Consider the following 15,881-nt stretch of genomic DNA (forward strand, 5'->3'; position numbering starts at 1 on the left):
CTGTCCATCACCACACACTGTCCATCACCACACACTGTCCATCACCACACACTGTCCATCACACACTGTCCATCACCACACACTGTCCATCACACACTGTCCATCACACACTGTCCATCACACACTGTCCATCACACACACTGTCCATCACACACTGTCCATCACACACAGTGTCCATCACACAATGTCCATCACACACTGTCCATCACACACTGTACAGCGGCATCGCACAGGCTCCTGCTCCGCTTTCAATTTTTTTTTAACTGACAGTTATTAATAGATCAAATTCTGCCTTTCTCCGCAACCTTCCGAAATACACCACACTCATTCTATTCCAGTAAAATTAGGTTCTGAAGAGTGGGATGAAAAGTGCCGTGAATGAAAACACACGGGGATCAGTGAACATCCATGGAGACAACAGACTGGTTTACTTCAGGGCTTTGGAATTTTACTAATAGTGAGCAAGGTGAGATGGCAGTGAGGCCGAACACTGACGGACAGGTGCGGTAATTATGGGGTTAACAAGACCAATTCCAACTCTCGTCAACAAAGGCGGAGAAACTGAGAGATCCTGTCGGAAGGTGCAGAGAAAGGAATGTTCAATGGAGGCGAGAAACCCTGTCCCGAGATTAGAAACTGATTGTAGATTAGGATTAATGGGTGAGAGGAGCACAGAGACCGCCCGATGGTTTTATATAAATTACTCATTGATGCCTAAAGGGTGGAGTCTGACCCGGGAATAAGGGTTGGGGGAGATTCACAGACTTGTCTTTCTTATAAAGATTGTTTAATGTCAGCCTCTCTCCTGCCCTGACTGTCCGGGAACAATTTAGACGAGGTGTCCCAAAGCAGGGTGATATTAATACTCACACACGCCTTTTATAAAGTTCCATAAAGGACTGTTTCTTGAAAAGGAAATAAATTCCAGGGTTGTGGGGAGAGAGCCGGGGAGTGGGATTAATTGGACAGATCTTTCAAAGAGCCCGCACTCGGCAGCTCATTTCATTCTGTTTCATTTAACTCTTTTTGTACCTGATTCAATAAAAACCCTCCATACTTGACAAACCTGATTCCTTTAGACATGTTGTGTTTCCGATCATCTGTATTAGTGAGACTCAGCATTTCACTGATCTAATTCCCACTCTGAGTCTTTCGGCAGGTATTTACTTTGTGCCCCGATAATGCGAGTTTCTGGGGCGAAATACACAGGAAATGTGGTTTTAGCGGAGAAGAAGCGGAGTCTGAGGCTGATCCATGTTATCCAGGAGCAGAATACAATATTCCTGCTCTTCATAATCATATCCTGCAGAATATTCCATACTGTTCTCAACATCTTATATTGCTGGTGAATATCGGAGGGGTCATTATTGTAATGTTCGCTGAGATTCTGTGAACTTCCAGTAAATTGATTATCAGTGAAGCAGTGAAATGGTTTTTCTCACAGTGCAGCTGTGTATTAGGCGCGTCTCCTGTGTAGCTGCGATGGCCGAGTGGTTAAGGCGTTGGACTCGAAATCCAATGGGGATTCCCCGCGCAGGTTCGAACCCTGCTCGCAGCGGATGTTTGCGGCTCAGTCTTTTAAATTCTTTAATCCGCTCCCTCTGGAGATCACTGGGCCCGAAACTGCTCAGAATTCCGTCCGCAACATTTTATCAACCAGATTGACACAAAGCGTGTAATTGAAAACACCAATCGTATTTTGGGGTCAATTCGTACTTTTTCGGCTTTCTGTCACTAAATAAAATGCAAAGCTTAGTGAGAAATAAACACACAAAATGGCCTGTAAATATATTTTAATAAAGAGCACGACAATGTTTGGAGGGAAATGCGGAATTCGAACTAAACCCGCCCATTGTTAAAGTGGAATGGAATAAATTTCAGAGCAGTTCTTTTGTGGAATGAGTTATTATACCCGGAACTGTTACTTTAATTAATTGCAGAAAAAAACTGCTCCGTTTAAAAAGAAATCCACAACTCGAATATCACTGATGTGAAATCAGGAAATGCTCGAAAAGCTCAGCAAATGAGGCAGCATCTGTGGAGGTCCGTCATTTTCTTCTTTTCCATTGATTTTTATTTGTTCTCTCTTTGAGATCAATATAGTGAAGGGAATCCCAATTTTAGTTGCTGATTCCTCGGTGTTTTATCCGATGCAAATTCAACATTCCAATCGAATCCATTCGTTATTCTCCAGTATCCCACGGTGTGTTTTATTACACTGCGTTACCTGTGTCTGTTTACTGATAAATGTTTCTTCATATTCTGGTGAATAACGAGAAGCAGTGATACAAAATCTGTCTGCACCACTCGCCAAGTAAGGCTGTAACCGAGTCTCACCGATTATGTGGAGTTGAGGCCATTCCTGCAGTTAGTTCGTATTGTGTGATCCTTTTAATCTCAGGAGCAGGGTTCGAGTCCTGCCCGAGTCTCACGCTGTGTGAGGGAGTCTCTGGGTCAGTCTGTTATCTATTACAAATAAAAGTGATTTCGAATCACAAAATACTGAGCTGAATTAAAGGTGCAGAAGCCGTGTTGAATTGTCCTCTTTTGGATCTTTCTGTGCCTCCATTTAACTGGACCATCCATATAAATACTGTGGCTACAAGAGCAGGTCAGAGGCTGGGTATTCTGCGGCAAGTGACTCACCTCCTGACTCCCCAAAGCCTTTCCACCATCTACAAGGCACAAGTCAGGAGTGTGATGGAATACACTCCACTTGCCTGGACGAGTGCAGCTCCAACAACACTCAAGAAGCTAAACACCATCCAGGACAAAGCAGCCCGCTTGATTGGCACCCCATCCACCTCCCTAAATATTCACTCCCTTCGCCACCAACGCACAGTGGCTGCAGTGTGCACCATCCACAGGATGCACTGCAGCAACTCGCCAAGGCTTCTTCGACAGCACCTCCCAAACCCGCGACCTCTACCACCTAGAAGGACAAGAGCAGCAGGCACATGGGAACAACACCACCTTCACGTTCCCCTCCAAGTCAAACACCATCCCGACTTGGAAATATATCGCCGTTCCTTCATCGTCGCTGGGTGAAAATCCTGGAACTCCCTTCCTAACAGCACTGTGGGAGAACCGTCACCACACGGACTGCAGCGGTTCAAGAAGGCGGCTCACCACCACCTTCTCAAGGGCAATTAGGGATGGGCAATAAATGCCGGCCTCATCAGCGACGCCCACATCCCATGAACGAATAAAAAAAGTCAAAAAGAGCACATAGCATGAAGCAACTCAATGAATATGTGGATTACTCGACCCGGTAATAGAGTGGTGGTTCACAACTTGCTTTATTTAAAACAGGGTGCATAAGCAAGCATGAAGCAAAGGGAGCAAGTAGCACATACAACCATTATAAAGCATCAAGGTAGCTGTCTAGGTCTACACACATTCCACTCTATACCTGAACAAACTCCCCCTTGAAAGCCTCTTATTGTTTAATTACTGTTTTGCCTACTAATTTTTGATTCCAATCCACCAGGGCAAGATCCCCCTTTAACTCACTGAAATTATCCAAACTCCAGTTAAGTATTTTCACATTTAATTGAAACCAAATGATATTACGATCACTGTTCCCCATCTGCACCCACACTGAAACATGTTCCACCTGCCCCATTTCATTCCACAGTTATGGCAACTTCACCTTCGCTGGTGCCAGGACCCAGCAGGACGTACGCGGACATGGCATCTGCAGCTCCTCCTCCTGCTCCTCCCGCTGTTCCTCCCCCTCCCGCTGCTCCTCCTCCTCCTCCTCCTGCTCCTGCTCCTCCCGCTGTCACCTGACCCTTCACTCGTAATGACACGGGGGTATGCAGTGTATGGGGAATGATTAAATCCAACTATATATTCAGTGTGTTTAATCATTCAAGACACTCCCAAAATTTGCTTTGTGCATTGGTCGAAAGATCGTTCCACCGGCGTACGGGTGCGGGAAAGTATCTCACCAAATTACATTTACCGTGCACATCCTGCATCACCACTGCAGAGATACATTGTTCTGACATCGCTACTTCCATGATAAAGGGCTCTGATGGTCCGGACTAGGCAGAGCAGGGGCCTGTGTAAGGGCCTTTCTCAGGTTCCCAAAGGACTGAAGTGACTTGGAATCCCATTCCGTCAATGCATCGTCCTTACTGGGACTCAGTCCTTATAGAAGACCCCAAATCTCTTCCTGGAGGAGATAATGTTCCTCAATGGATTCCAACTGAAGTGATAGATCATCGACATATAGAATCACATCATCCGGTTGTGAACAGGATGGCAACATATCCGCCGTACACTGATGAAAGAGTGTCGGTGGATTGTGGAACCCTGAGGCAATCTCACCCAGGTGTACGGCTGCTCTCCAAAAGTGAATGCAAGTTTATACTGGCTATCTGGGTGCACGGAATCCTCCAGAAACCATTAGAGATATCTAAGGTGGAATATACTGTAGTAGTTCCCCTTAGTTTGTACATCATATTGGGGTGGCTCGTCACCAGTAGAGCTGCTGGCGGGGTATACTTATTTAGCTGATGGTAATCGATAGTCAGTTGCCATGAGCCATCCAGCTTTCGTCCTGGTCAAATAGGAGCATTGTTCCCGGGGACACAGGTCCGTAAAATCCCCTGTTCCAGCAATGATTCAATGACTTCCCTTGTCATTTGCTCTGGTTCTTTGGGATTGGGGTATTGTTTCTGAGGTGGGGGATCATCCCCATTTACTGCTACCTCCAGATTAGCAACTCTGCCGAAGTCATGCTTATGTTGTGTCCAGACAGCCTGATGCTCGCCAATGTTACCGAATATGAGTAGTAAACAGAATACAGTAACCTTCTTCCAATTAAAAGAAAGTCTATCCTTTATTAAGTTCAGCATGGACAGCAGTCGAACAGAGTACAACCAAATGTTAACATGCGTTGTTTAATTCCAGTCTGTCTCTGGGTACAGTAGAGACATCTCCTTCAGTATTGTACCCCACTAACAGCAAAAAGCATGAACTTTCTATGCCACTTTTCCTCATACTTTGGACACACCCTCCGAAACCTATTTAACACACATAGACTGAGTGTCTCGTTTGTCACTCAAACAATATTCAAAAACAACTAGCTTTGAAACGGCCTTGTTCACATGAACCATTTGTGACATTCCTCCCATCCACTGATCAAATGCAGATTACTGTGTCCTTGTGTAGAGTGAAGTGTGACTTCCTTGTACTTGATTGATCCTTCCCTAGACTGACTGTCTTTGTTGATTGTTTATCAAGTAGCAAGGTCAAAGGCATCCAAAGTAATTCAACAGTCAATGAGATTATCTTTGTTTCCTTCGTTTGATAAGAGAGAGCTGGTCAAACTTGTTATTCTCGAGTGACACCATTGGCATCTACACAATAGGAAGCCAATTGATATGTTTCGATTTGTTTGCATATGAACATAAAAAATAGAAGCAGGAGTCGGCCATGTGGCCCCCCTGAGCCTGCTCCACCGTTCAATAAGATCATGGCTGATCTTTGGCCTCAACACCATTTTCCTGTCCGATTACCATATTCCTTGATTCCCCTAGAGTCCAAAAATCTGTCTATCTAAGCCTTGAATATATTCAATGACTCAGCATCCACAGCCCTCAGGGGTAGAGAATTCCAAATATTCACGACTCTCTGTGTGAAGAAATTGCTCCTCATCTCAGTCTTAAATGGCCGACCCCTTATCCTGAGACTATGTCCCCTAGTTCAAGGCTCGCCATCCAGGGGAAACAATCTCTCAGCGTCTATCCTGTCAAGCCATCTCAGAATCTTATATGTTTCAACGGGATCACCTCTCAATGTTCTAAACTCCAGAGAATACAGGCCCATTCTACTCAATCTCTCCTCATAGGACAACCCTCTCATTCCCGGAATCAATCCAGTGAATATTCGTTGCACTACCTCTAAGGCAAGTATATCCTTCCTTAGATAAGGAGACCAAAACTGTACGCAGTACTCCAGATGTGGTCTCACCAAAGCCCTGTACAATTGTAGCAAGATTTCTTTACTCTTGTACTCCTACCCCCTTGCAATAAAGGCCAACATGCCATTTGCCTTCATAATTGCTTGCTGCACCTGCATGTTAACTTTTTGTGTTTCTTGTACGAGGACACTCAAATCTCATTTAATAGTTTACATTTAATAGTTTCTCACCATTTAAAAAATATTCTGTTTTTCTATCCTTCCTACCAAAGTGAATAACTTCACATTTCCCCACATTATACTCCGCCTGCAACCTTCTTGCCCACTCACTTAACCTGTCTATATCCTTCGCAGACTATTTGTGTTCTCTTCACAGCTTACTTTCCCACCCATGTTTGTATTATCAGCAAACTTGCTTAAACCTGGACAAATCATTGTTAGGCTGCAGTTAGAATATTGTAAAGTGTTGGGGATCTTACACTAGGATGTCAAGGCCACGGAGAGGGTGCAGAAGAGATTCACTGAGATGATATCAGGTACAAGAGGCTTTAGTTATGCAGAGAGATTAGAGAAACTGGGGCTCTTTTCATTAGAACAAAGAAAGGTAAGAGGAGATCTGAGGGAGATGTTCAAAATATGATCAGGAAAAGCAGGAACAACTATTTCCACTGGTCTGAGTGTCAGTAACTAGAGGGAATCAAATTCAAATCATCACCAAAAGATTCAGATCCTGGGATGAAATATCGAGCACACTGGACAGAAATGTGAGGGACACTCACTGTCCTTCCAGATCTGTGTCCGGGGGAGAAACTGATAGATTTCTCTTATCTTTGGATTAAATGTTGATCTCATCAAGGTGCCAGAGAATGGGGCATTTTGAGCATCTAGTGTCTGCTTGAAACACACTCCAGTCAGGTACAGCACGGGTTAGATACAGAGTAAAGCTCCCTCTACACTGTCCCATCAAACACTCCCACCAGGTATACCATGGGTTACATGCAGAGTAAAACTGTGCTGTCCCTGACCTGGGTGTGTTTAATGGAACAGTGTAGAAGGAGTTTTACTCTGTACCTAAACCTGGGAGGCCCAGATGCTGACAAGAGTCATAGAGTCATACAGCACGGATAGAGGCCCTTCGGCCCATCGTGTCGATAGGTGCTCTGACTGATAAAATGTCCCATTCCCCGGCACTGACATCCATCACCTCGATGAGCACAGAGATTCACCTGAAGAAGGTAACACAAACCCATCAACTTCTCCCCCAGACACAGATACTGAGGGATAGGGAGTGTTTGGGACAGTGACATTCCTTGCTCAATCAGGTATAACTTGATCCTGTACCCCTCCCCATTAATCCTGAACTCCACACGGGTCAAATCCTGCTCCTGTTTCCCTTCCTGTAACAGCACTGAGCTGAACCCAGCCCTTAATGAGCAGGCCTCAGGGAGGTTGGTTGCTCGGCACTGCATTGATATATGGGCCATTCAGCCCATCTGGTCCTCTTCTTGTCCCTTTAAAGCTGAAGAGCTGGGATATCCTCTCTCCAAAAACAAGTCCCACCTGCTCATAGTGATAATTCCAAGGGAAGGGCCAAGGCCCAGAGTGTGGAACACAACCAAGGGTCAAAAGAGGAGGGATGGGGAGACAAATCCAGGAGTAGGGTCTGGGGGACACCAGGCTTCTGTTTCACAGCCTGTAGACTTCAGGAGGGGAAGACTGAGTTCAGCAGTTTTAGGATCAAGGCAGAGAGCAAGGAGCAGATCAGGACAGTGTGGATTTCAGCACAGTGAAGATGTAGGGGGAGGGAGATGGTGTAGGGCCGTGTATTAGGGGTGTAGGAGGGACAAGAGCGGAAAGGTCAGCAGTATCCATCAATAGTGTGGTAGAGAGAAGGTGGGGGTTAGTGAGGAGCATGGACAGTCTGTTAAAAATAGCCTCCTTTAGCCCAGTGACACAAACTGCCCATTAAACTCCACCAATGTCCTTTGATCTGGTGACATCTCTCTCTGTGAAACATTGGCTGTTTTTAAGGCTTTTCATTCTGACACACTCAGTGAGAAATGAGCTGTCAAACTGCCGACACAGTCAGCTTTCAGGAGACGTTTCCCTTTGGAGATCGGATTGCCCATTGAGTTTGATTAAATTGATGTTAAAGTAGCACTGCTGCTTTGCTCTGTGACAATAACAGATTATCAGAATATTTCCTATCGGTTAAATTCCGATATTACAGGGACTCACTACTCAGGCTGATTGAAGTGAAGCCTGTGATATAATACAATGTTCTATCCCATCAGACTTGGACATCTTGTAAATCCATCTTTTAAAAAGTTGTGGGAACTCAGCTCTAGGGTGGATTCCACTCGCTTTGTAACAAGACCTCAATCAGCTCTCGTCATAGAGATATCAAGGATTCCAAACACTGTGTGAAACAACACTGATTTATTGGACATAGATACAGATCAAACTCCAGCAGAAACAAACCTCAACTATCAGAATGAACATGGTTCACTCCTGGATGTGATTTAACAGCAACAATAACAGCAGAATCCAACCCCTGTAGTCACATGTGAACTCGCTGGTGTGTCAGTAGGCTGGATGACTGAGTGAATCCCTTCCCACACTCAGAGCAGGTGAACGGCCTCTCCCCAGTGTGAACTTGCTGGTGTCTCAGCAGGTGTGATGACTGAGTGAATCCTTTCCCACAGTCAATACAGGTGAACGGTCTCTCCCCAGTGTGAGTCCGTTGGTGTTTCAACAGATCATTTCTGCTTTTAAAACTCTTCCCACAGTCAGAACATTGAAAAGGTCTCTTGTCAGAGTGAACAAGTTGGTGCTCAATGAGACTGGATGACCGAGTGAATCCCTTCCCACACACGGAGCAGGTGAACGGTCTCTCCCCAGTGTGAGTGCGTTGGTGTTTCAGCAGTTCGTTTGTGCTTTTAAAGCTCTTCCCACAGTCAGAACATTGAAAAGGTCTCTCATCAGCGTGAACTCGCTGGTGAGACAGAAGGTGTGATGACCGAGTGAATCCCTTCCCACACACGGAGCAGGTGAACGGTCTCTCCCCAGTGTGACTGCGCTGGTGTTGCAGAAGATCATTTGTTCTTTTAAAGCTCTTCTCACAGTCAGAACATTTAAAAGGTCTCTCATCAGAGTGAACTCGCTGGTGTGTCAGCAGGTTGGATAACACGGTGAAAGCCTTCTCACACATGGAGCAGGAAAACGGCCTCTCCCTGGAGTGAACTTGCTGGTGTGTCTGGAATTTGGCTAACTGAGTGAATCCCTTCCCACACACAGAGCAGGTGAATGGCCTCTCCTCACTGTGAACTCGCTGGTGTGACAGCAGGTGTGACGACTGACCGAATCCCTTCCCACACACAGAGCAGGTGAACGGTCTCCCCCCAGTATGAACTCGCTGGTGTGCCAGCAGGTGGGATGAGTGAGTGAATCCCTTCCCACACACGGAGCAGGTGAACGGTCTCTCCCCAGTGTGACTGCGTCGATGAGTTTCCAGATGGGACGGGTAATTGAATCCCTTCCCGCAGTCCCCACATTTCCACGGTTTCTCCGTGGTCCGGGTGTCTTTGTGTCTCTCCAGGTTGGACGATCAGTTGAAGCCTCGTCCACACACACAACACGTGGACGGTTTCTCCCCGCTGTGAATGGTGCGATGTTTTTTCAGGCTGTGTAACTGGTTAAAGCTCTTTCCACAGTCAGTGCACTGGAACACTCTCACTCGGGGGGGTGTGTCTCGGTCTTTCCCAGTCACACTGATGTTTGAAATCTTTTCCCAGTCACACTGATGTTTGAAATCTTTTCCCACAGACAGAACAGACAAACATTTCTCCTTCAATATTCAAAGGCCAATGATATTCAGGTCCTGATGAATCGAGTGACTCGGTCAGATCTTGAGGTGATGTTTGGTTTGAGTTTCCCGTCTGCGAATTCTCCCCGTCGAATACCCTGTAAAAGGAGTTTACAAAAGTTCATCGCTGGAAATACAGGATAGAAATTCAGAACAGACAATTGAAGTTTCGAGAGAACATTCTCTCCTGTCTTGTTCCCCCAAAGCTGGAAATCCCTGTCCCACTCATCCTCCCTCCCCCTCCCTGTAAATCCCCGTCCCACTCACCCTCCCTCCCTCCCCCTCCCTGTAAATCCCCGTCCCACTCACTCTCCCTCCCCCTCCCTGTAAATCCCCGTCCCTCACACCCTCCCTCACCCTCCCTGTAAATCCCCGTCCCTCACACCCTCCCTCCCCCTCCCTGTAAATCCCCGTCCCTCACACCCTCCCTCCCCCTCCCTGTAAATCCCCGTCCCACTCACCCTCCCTCACCCTCCCTGTAAATCCCCGTCCCACTCACCCTCCCTCCCCCTCCCTGTAAATCCCCGTCCCACTCACCCTCCCTCCCCCTCCCTGTAAATCCCCGTCCCTCACACCCTCCCTCCCCCTCCCTGTAAATCCCCGTCCCACTCACCCTCCCTCCCCTCCCTGTAAATCCCCGTCCCACTCACCCTCCCTCCCCCTCCCTGTAAATCCCCGTCCCACTCACCCTCCCTCCCCCTCCCTGTAAATCCCCGTGCCTCACACCCACCCTCCCTCACCCTCCCTGTAAATCCCCGTCCCACTCACCCTCCCTGTAAATCCCCGTCCCTCACACCCTCCCTGTAAATCCCCCTCCCACTCACCCTCCCTGTAAATCCCCCTCCCACTCACCCTCCCTGTAAATCCCCGTCCCACTCACCCTCCCTATAAATCCCCCTCCCACTCACCCTCCCTGTAAATCCCCGTCCCACTCACCCTCCCTATAAATCCCCCTCCCACTCACCCTCCCTGTAAATCCCCCTCCCACTCACCCTCCCTGTAAATCCCCGTCCCACGCACTCTCGCTCCTCCCTGCTCTGAAATCCAAATCCATCGCACCATCTCCAACATTTCTTTCCCAGTTTTCTCTCTCCCTCTCCTCGGGTTGGGTTCAGTTCGACACCCACTGTGGGCAGAGAGAGAATAAAATCCATGAGTCGAGGATTTTCACTCCCGCCCACTGGGACCATGAAGCCCCGCCCACTCTTTGTTCCCGCCCACTGGGACCCTGAAGCCCCGCCCACTATTTGTTCCCACCCACTGGTACCCTGAAGCCCCGCCCACTCTCTGTTCCCGCCCACTGGGACCCTAAAGCCCCGCCCACTCTTTGTTCCCGGTCACTGGGACCCTGAAGCCCCGCCCACTCTTTGTTCCCGGTCACTGGGACCCTGAAGCCCCGCCCACTCTTTGTCCCCAGTCACTGGGACCCTGAAGCCCCGCCCACTCTTTGTCCCCAGTCACTGGGACCCTGAAGCCCCGCCCACTCTTTGTCCCCAGTCACTGGGACCCTGAAGCCCCGCCCACTCTTTGTCCCCAGTCACTGGGACCCTGAAGCCCCGCCCACTCTTTGTTCCTGGTCACTGGGACCCTGAAGCCCCGCCCACTCTTTGTTCCCGGTCACTGGGACCCTGAAGCCCCGCCCACTCTTTGTCCCCAGTCACTGGGACCCTGAAGCCCCGCCCACTCTTTGTCCCCAGTCACTGGGACCCTGAAGCCCCGCCCACTCTTTGTTCCCAGTCACTGGGACCCTGAAGCCCCGCCCACTCTTTGTCCCCGGTCACTGGGACCCTGAAGCCCCGCCCACTCTTTGTCCCCAGTCACTGGGACCCTGAAGCCCCGCCCACTCTTTGTCCCCAGTCACTGGGACCCTGAAGCCCCACCCACTCTTTGTCCCCAGTCACTGGGACCCTGAAGCCCCGCCCACTCTTTGTTCCCAGTCACTGGGACCCTGAAGCCCCGCCCACTCTTTGTTCCCGGTCACTGGGACCCTGAAGCCCCGCCCACTCTTTGTTCCCGGTCACTGGGACCCTGAAGCCCCGCCCACTCTTTGTCCCCAGTCACTGGGACCCTGAAGCCCCGCCCACTCTTTGTTCCCGGTCACTGGGACCCTGAAGCCCCGCCCACTCTTTGTTCCTGGTCACAGGGACCCTGAAGCCCCGCCCACTCTTTGTCCCCAGTCACTGGGACCCTGAAGCCCCGCCCACTCTTTGTCCCCAGTCACTGGGACCCTGAAGCCCCGCCCACTCTTTGTCCCCAGTCACTGGGACCCTGAAGCCCCGCCCACTCTTTGTTCCCAGTCACTGGGACCCTGAAGCCCCGCCCACTCTTTGTCCCCAGTCACTGGGACCCTGAAGCCCCGCCCATTCTTTGTTCCCGGTCACTGGGACCCTGAAGCCCCGCCCATTCTTTGTTCCCGGTCACTGGGACCCTGAAGCCCCGCCCACTCTTTGTTCCCGGTCACTGGGACCCTGAAGCCCCGCCCACTCTTTGTTCCCAGTCACTGGGACCCTGAAGCCCCACCCACTCTTTGTTCCCAGTCACTGGGACCCTGAAGCCCCGCCCACTCTTTGTTCCCAGTCACTGGGACCCTGAAGCCCCGCCCACTCTTTGTTCCCAGTCACTGGGACCCTGAAGCCCCGCCCACTCTCTGTTCCAGGTCACTGGGACCCTGAAGCCCCACCCACTCTTTGTTCCCAGTCACTGGGACCCTGAAGCCCCACCCACTCTTTGTTCCCAGTCACTGGGACCCTGAAGCCCCGCCCACTCTTTGTTCCCAGTCACTGGGACCCTGAAGCCCCACCCACTCTTTGTTCCCGGTCACTGGGACCCTGAAGCCCCGCCCACTCTTTGTTCCCAGTCACTGGGACCCTGAAGCCCCGCCCACTCTTTGTTCCCAGTCACTGGGACCCTGAAGCCCCGCCCACTCTTTGTTCCCGGTCACTGGGACCCTGAAGCCCCGCCCACTCTTTGTTCCCAGTCACTGGGACCCTGAAGCCCCGCCCACTCTTTGTTCCCGGTCACTGGGACCCTGAAGCCCCGCCCACTCTTTGTTCCCGGTCACTGGGACCCTGAAGCCCCGCCCACTCTTTGTTCCCAGTCACTGGGACCCTGAAGCCCCGCCCACTCTTTGTTCCCAGTCACTGGGACCCTGAAGCCCCGCCCACTCTTTGTTCCCAGTCACTGGGACCCTGAAGCCCCGCCCACTCTTTGTTCCCAGTCACTGGGACCCTGAAGCCCCGCCCACTCTTTGTTCCCAGTCACTGGGACCCTGAAGCCCCGCCCACTCTCTGTTCCAGGTCACTGGGACCCTGAAGCCCCACCCACTCTTTGTTCCCAGTCACTGGGACCCTGAAGCCCCACCCACTCTTTGTTCCCAGTCACTGGGACCCTGAAGCCCCGCCCACTCTTTGTTCCCAGTCACTGGGACCCTGAAGCCCCACCCACTCTTTGTTCCCGGTCACTGGGACCCTGAAGCCCCGCCCACTCTTTGTTCCCAGTCACTGGGACCCTGAAGCCCCGCCCACTCTTTGTTCCCAGTCACTGGGACCCTGAAGCCCCGCCCACTCTTTGTTCCCGGTCACTGGGACCCTGAAGCCCCGCCCACTCTTTGTTCCCAGTCACTGGGACCCTGAAGCCCCGCCCACTCTTTGTTCCCGGTCACTGGGACCCTGAAGCCCCGCCCACTCTTTGTTCCCAGTCACTGGGACCCTGAAGCCCCGCCCACTCTTTGTTCCCGGTCACTGGGACCCTGAAGCCCCGCCCACTCTTTGTTCCCAGTCACTGGGACCCTGAAGCCCCGCCCACTCTTTGTTCCCAGTCACTGGGACCCTGAAGCCCCGCCCACTCTTTGTTCCCAGTCACTGGGACCCTGAAGCCCCGCCCACTCTTTGTTCCCAGTCACTGGGACCCTGAAGCCCCGCCCACTCTTTGTTCCCAGTCACTGGGACCCTGAAGCCCCGCCCACTCTCTGTTCCAGGTCACTGGGACCCTGAAGCCCCACCCACTCTTTGTTCCCAGTCACTGGGACCCTGAAGCCCCACCCACTCTTTGTTCCCAGTCACTGGGACCCTGAAGCCCCGCCCACTCTTTGTTCCCAGTCACTGGGACCCTGAAGCCCCACCCACTCTTTGTTCCCGGTCACTGGGACCCTGAAGCCCCGCCCACTCTTTGTTCCCAGTCACTGGGACCCTGAAGCCCCGCCCACTCTTTGTTCCCAGTCACTGGGACCCTGAAGCCCCGCCCACTCTTTGTTCCCGGTCACTGGGACCCTGAAGCCCCGCCCACTCTTTGTTCCCAGTCACTGGGACCCTGAAGCCCCGCCCACTCTTTGTTCCCGGTCACTGGGACCCTGAAGCCCCGCCCACTCTTTGTTCCCAGTCACTGGGACCCTGAAGCCCCGCCCACTCTTTGTTCCCGGTCACTGGGACCCTGAAGCCCCGCCCACTCTTTGTTCCCAGTCACTGGGACCCTGAAGCCCCGCCCACTCTTTGTTCCCAGTCACTGGGACCCTGAAGCCCCGCCCACTCTTTGTTCCCAGTCACTGGGACCCTGAAGCCCCGCCCACTCTTTGTTCCCAGTCACTGGGACCCTGAAGCCCCGCCCACTCTTTGTTCCCGGTCACTGGGACCCTGAAGCCCCGCCCACTCTTTGTTCCCAGTCACTGGGACCCTGAAGCCCCGCCCACTCTTTGTTCCCAGTCACTGGGACCCTGAAGCCCCACCCACTCTTTGTTCACAGTCACTGGGACCCTGAAGCCCCGCCCACTCTTTGTTCCCAGTCACTGGGACCCTGAAGCCCCGCCCACTCTTTGTTCACAGTCACTGGGACCCTGAAGCCCCACCCACTCTTTGTCCCCAGTCACTGGGACCCTGAAGCCCCGCCCACTCTTTGTTCCCAGTCACTGGGACCCTGAAGCCCCACCCACTCTTTGTTCACAGTCACTGGGACCCTGAAGCCCCACCCACTCTTTGTTCACAGTCACTGGGACCCTGAAGCCCCGCCCACTCTTTGTCCCCAGTCACTGGGACCCTGAAGCCCCGCCCACTCTTTGTTCCCGGTCACTGGGACCGTGAAGCCCCGCCCACTCTTTGTTCCCGGTCACTGGGACCCTGAAGCCCCGCCCACTCTTTGTCCCCAGTCACTGGGACCCTGAAGCCCCGCCCACTCTTTGTTCCCAGTCACTGGGACCCTGAAGCCCCGCCCACTCTTTGTTCCCAGTCACTGGGACCCTGAAGCCCCGCCCACTCTTTGTCCCCGGTCACTGGGACCCTGAAGCCCCGCCCACTCTTTGTCCCCAGTCACTGGGACCCTGAAGCCCCGCCCACTCTTTTCCCATAACAAAATGGCTGCCCATGCCCCGTGATCTCCGAAGACCTCTTCGAGCAAGATGGCGGCCAGTGAACCCGCTCACCCGGGCCTGTCACCGGCTGTCAACACGGGGCCTGTGCGCTCTTATTCGGAGCCTCAGGCCGACACCAGGTGTTCCTGAAGCTTCCTGCTCACCCTCGGGTCGAATTCCTCCCCTGTGCCCACCGTCTCCTCCCAGCCTCCGACCCCTCTGTTCCGCCTCAGTCCATCGCCATCACTCGCACTGCGCATGCTCAGGGTACAACGGGTCTGCGCCTGCGCACTAGGCTCCTAGAGACATCGTTCGGGCAAATTCTACGGCGCGGCGAATTCTGGGTAAATACACCGCCATTGGAGGCCCGAATTGGTGAACAGAAAATTATTCTTTTAATCCTGTGAACGTTTGGGTCGAAGGTTAATCCATAGATTATACAGAAACCCGAGTGCCCGGGCCCTCAGCCTTGATACGAAGTAAACTGGACGCCACGTTTCCATTGCTAATTCGCGCCTCAGGACCACCCAGTCTGGTTTAATTGCTCAATGTTTTCTAACTCGAGTTCAGGCCTGTCATTCTGAGGGACACCCGCGAGGCCTCGTTTGTTCCCTGTCCTATCGGAGAGGCTGTTGAAGTGTTTAAAAAGTTGTCAACAAGTTTTTGTTAAAGTGGAAAGTTATGATAAACGCCACGAGCGATGTCAGCTGGTGCACTCTGTCTGCAATATGTCCCATCCAGAAGATC

The 15,881-nt window shown here is 51.6% G+C and overlaps 1 protein-coding gene and 1 non-coding gene across 5 annotated transcripts; one reads left to right on the plus strand and one right to left on the minus strand.

Moving 5' to 3' along the window:
- The first annotated feature begins 1,476 nt into the window (after window positions 1-1,476).
- Window positions 1,477-1,558, plus strand: trnas-cga (transfer RNA serine (anticodon CGA)). Its single transcript has one exon. It is a non-coding gene; the product is annotated as a tRNA-Ser (tRNA).
- Window positions 1,559-8,355: 6,797 nt separating this feature from the next.
- On the minus strand, window positions 8,356-15,388 carry LOC137334764 (zinc finger protein 3-like). 4 transcript variants are annotated; one of them, XM_067999705.1, is made up of 2 exons: window positions 15,299-15,388; window positions 8,356-9,894 (listed from the first exon to the last, which is right to left on the minus strand). In XM_067999705.1, the coding sequence occupies exon 2, from the start codon at window positions 9,140-9,142 to the stop codon at window positions 8,492-8,494; it is 651 nt and encodes a 216-aa protein (XP_067855806.1). In that variant the 5' UTR covers window positions 9,143-9,894; window positions 15,299-15,388; the 3' UTR covers window positions 8,356-8,491. The 4 variants fall into 4 exon arrangements, with proteins under 4 accessions (XP_067855806.1, XP_067855831.1, XP_067855826.1 ...); XM_067999730.1 differs by lacking the exon at window positions 15,299-15,388 and adding an exon at window positions 15,207-15,296; XM_067999725.1 differs by lacking the exon at window positions 15,299-15,388 and adding an exon at window positions 10,817-10,834.
- Window positions 15,389-15,881: the final 493 nt, after the last annotated feature.

This window comes from Heptranchias perlo, chromosome 2 (genome assembly GCF_035084215.1).
Source record: "Heptranchias perlo isolate sHepPer1 chromosome 2, sHepPer1.hap1, whole genome shotgun sequence".
NCBI lineage: Eukaryota > Metazoa > Chordata > Chondrichthyes > Hexanchiformes > Hexanchidae > Heptranchias > Heptranchias perlo.

What these genes read in the sequence shown, in the direction of transcription:
- LOC137334764 (XM_067999705.1), bottom strand. Translation starts at nt 9,142, where the DNA reads ATGTGTGAGAAGGCTTTCACCGTGTTATCCAACCTGCTGACACACCAG.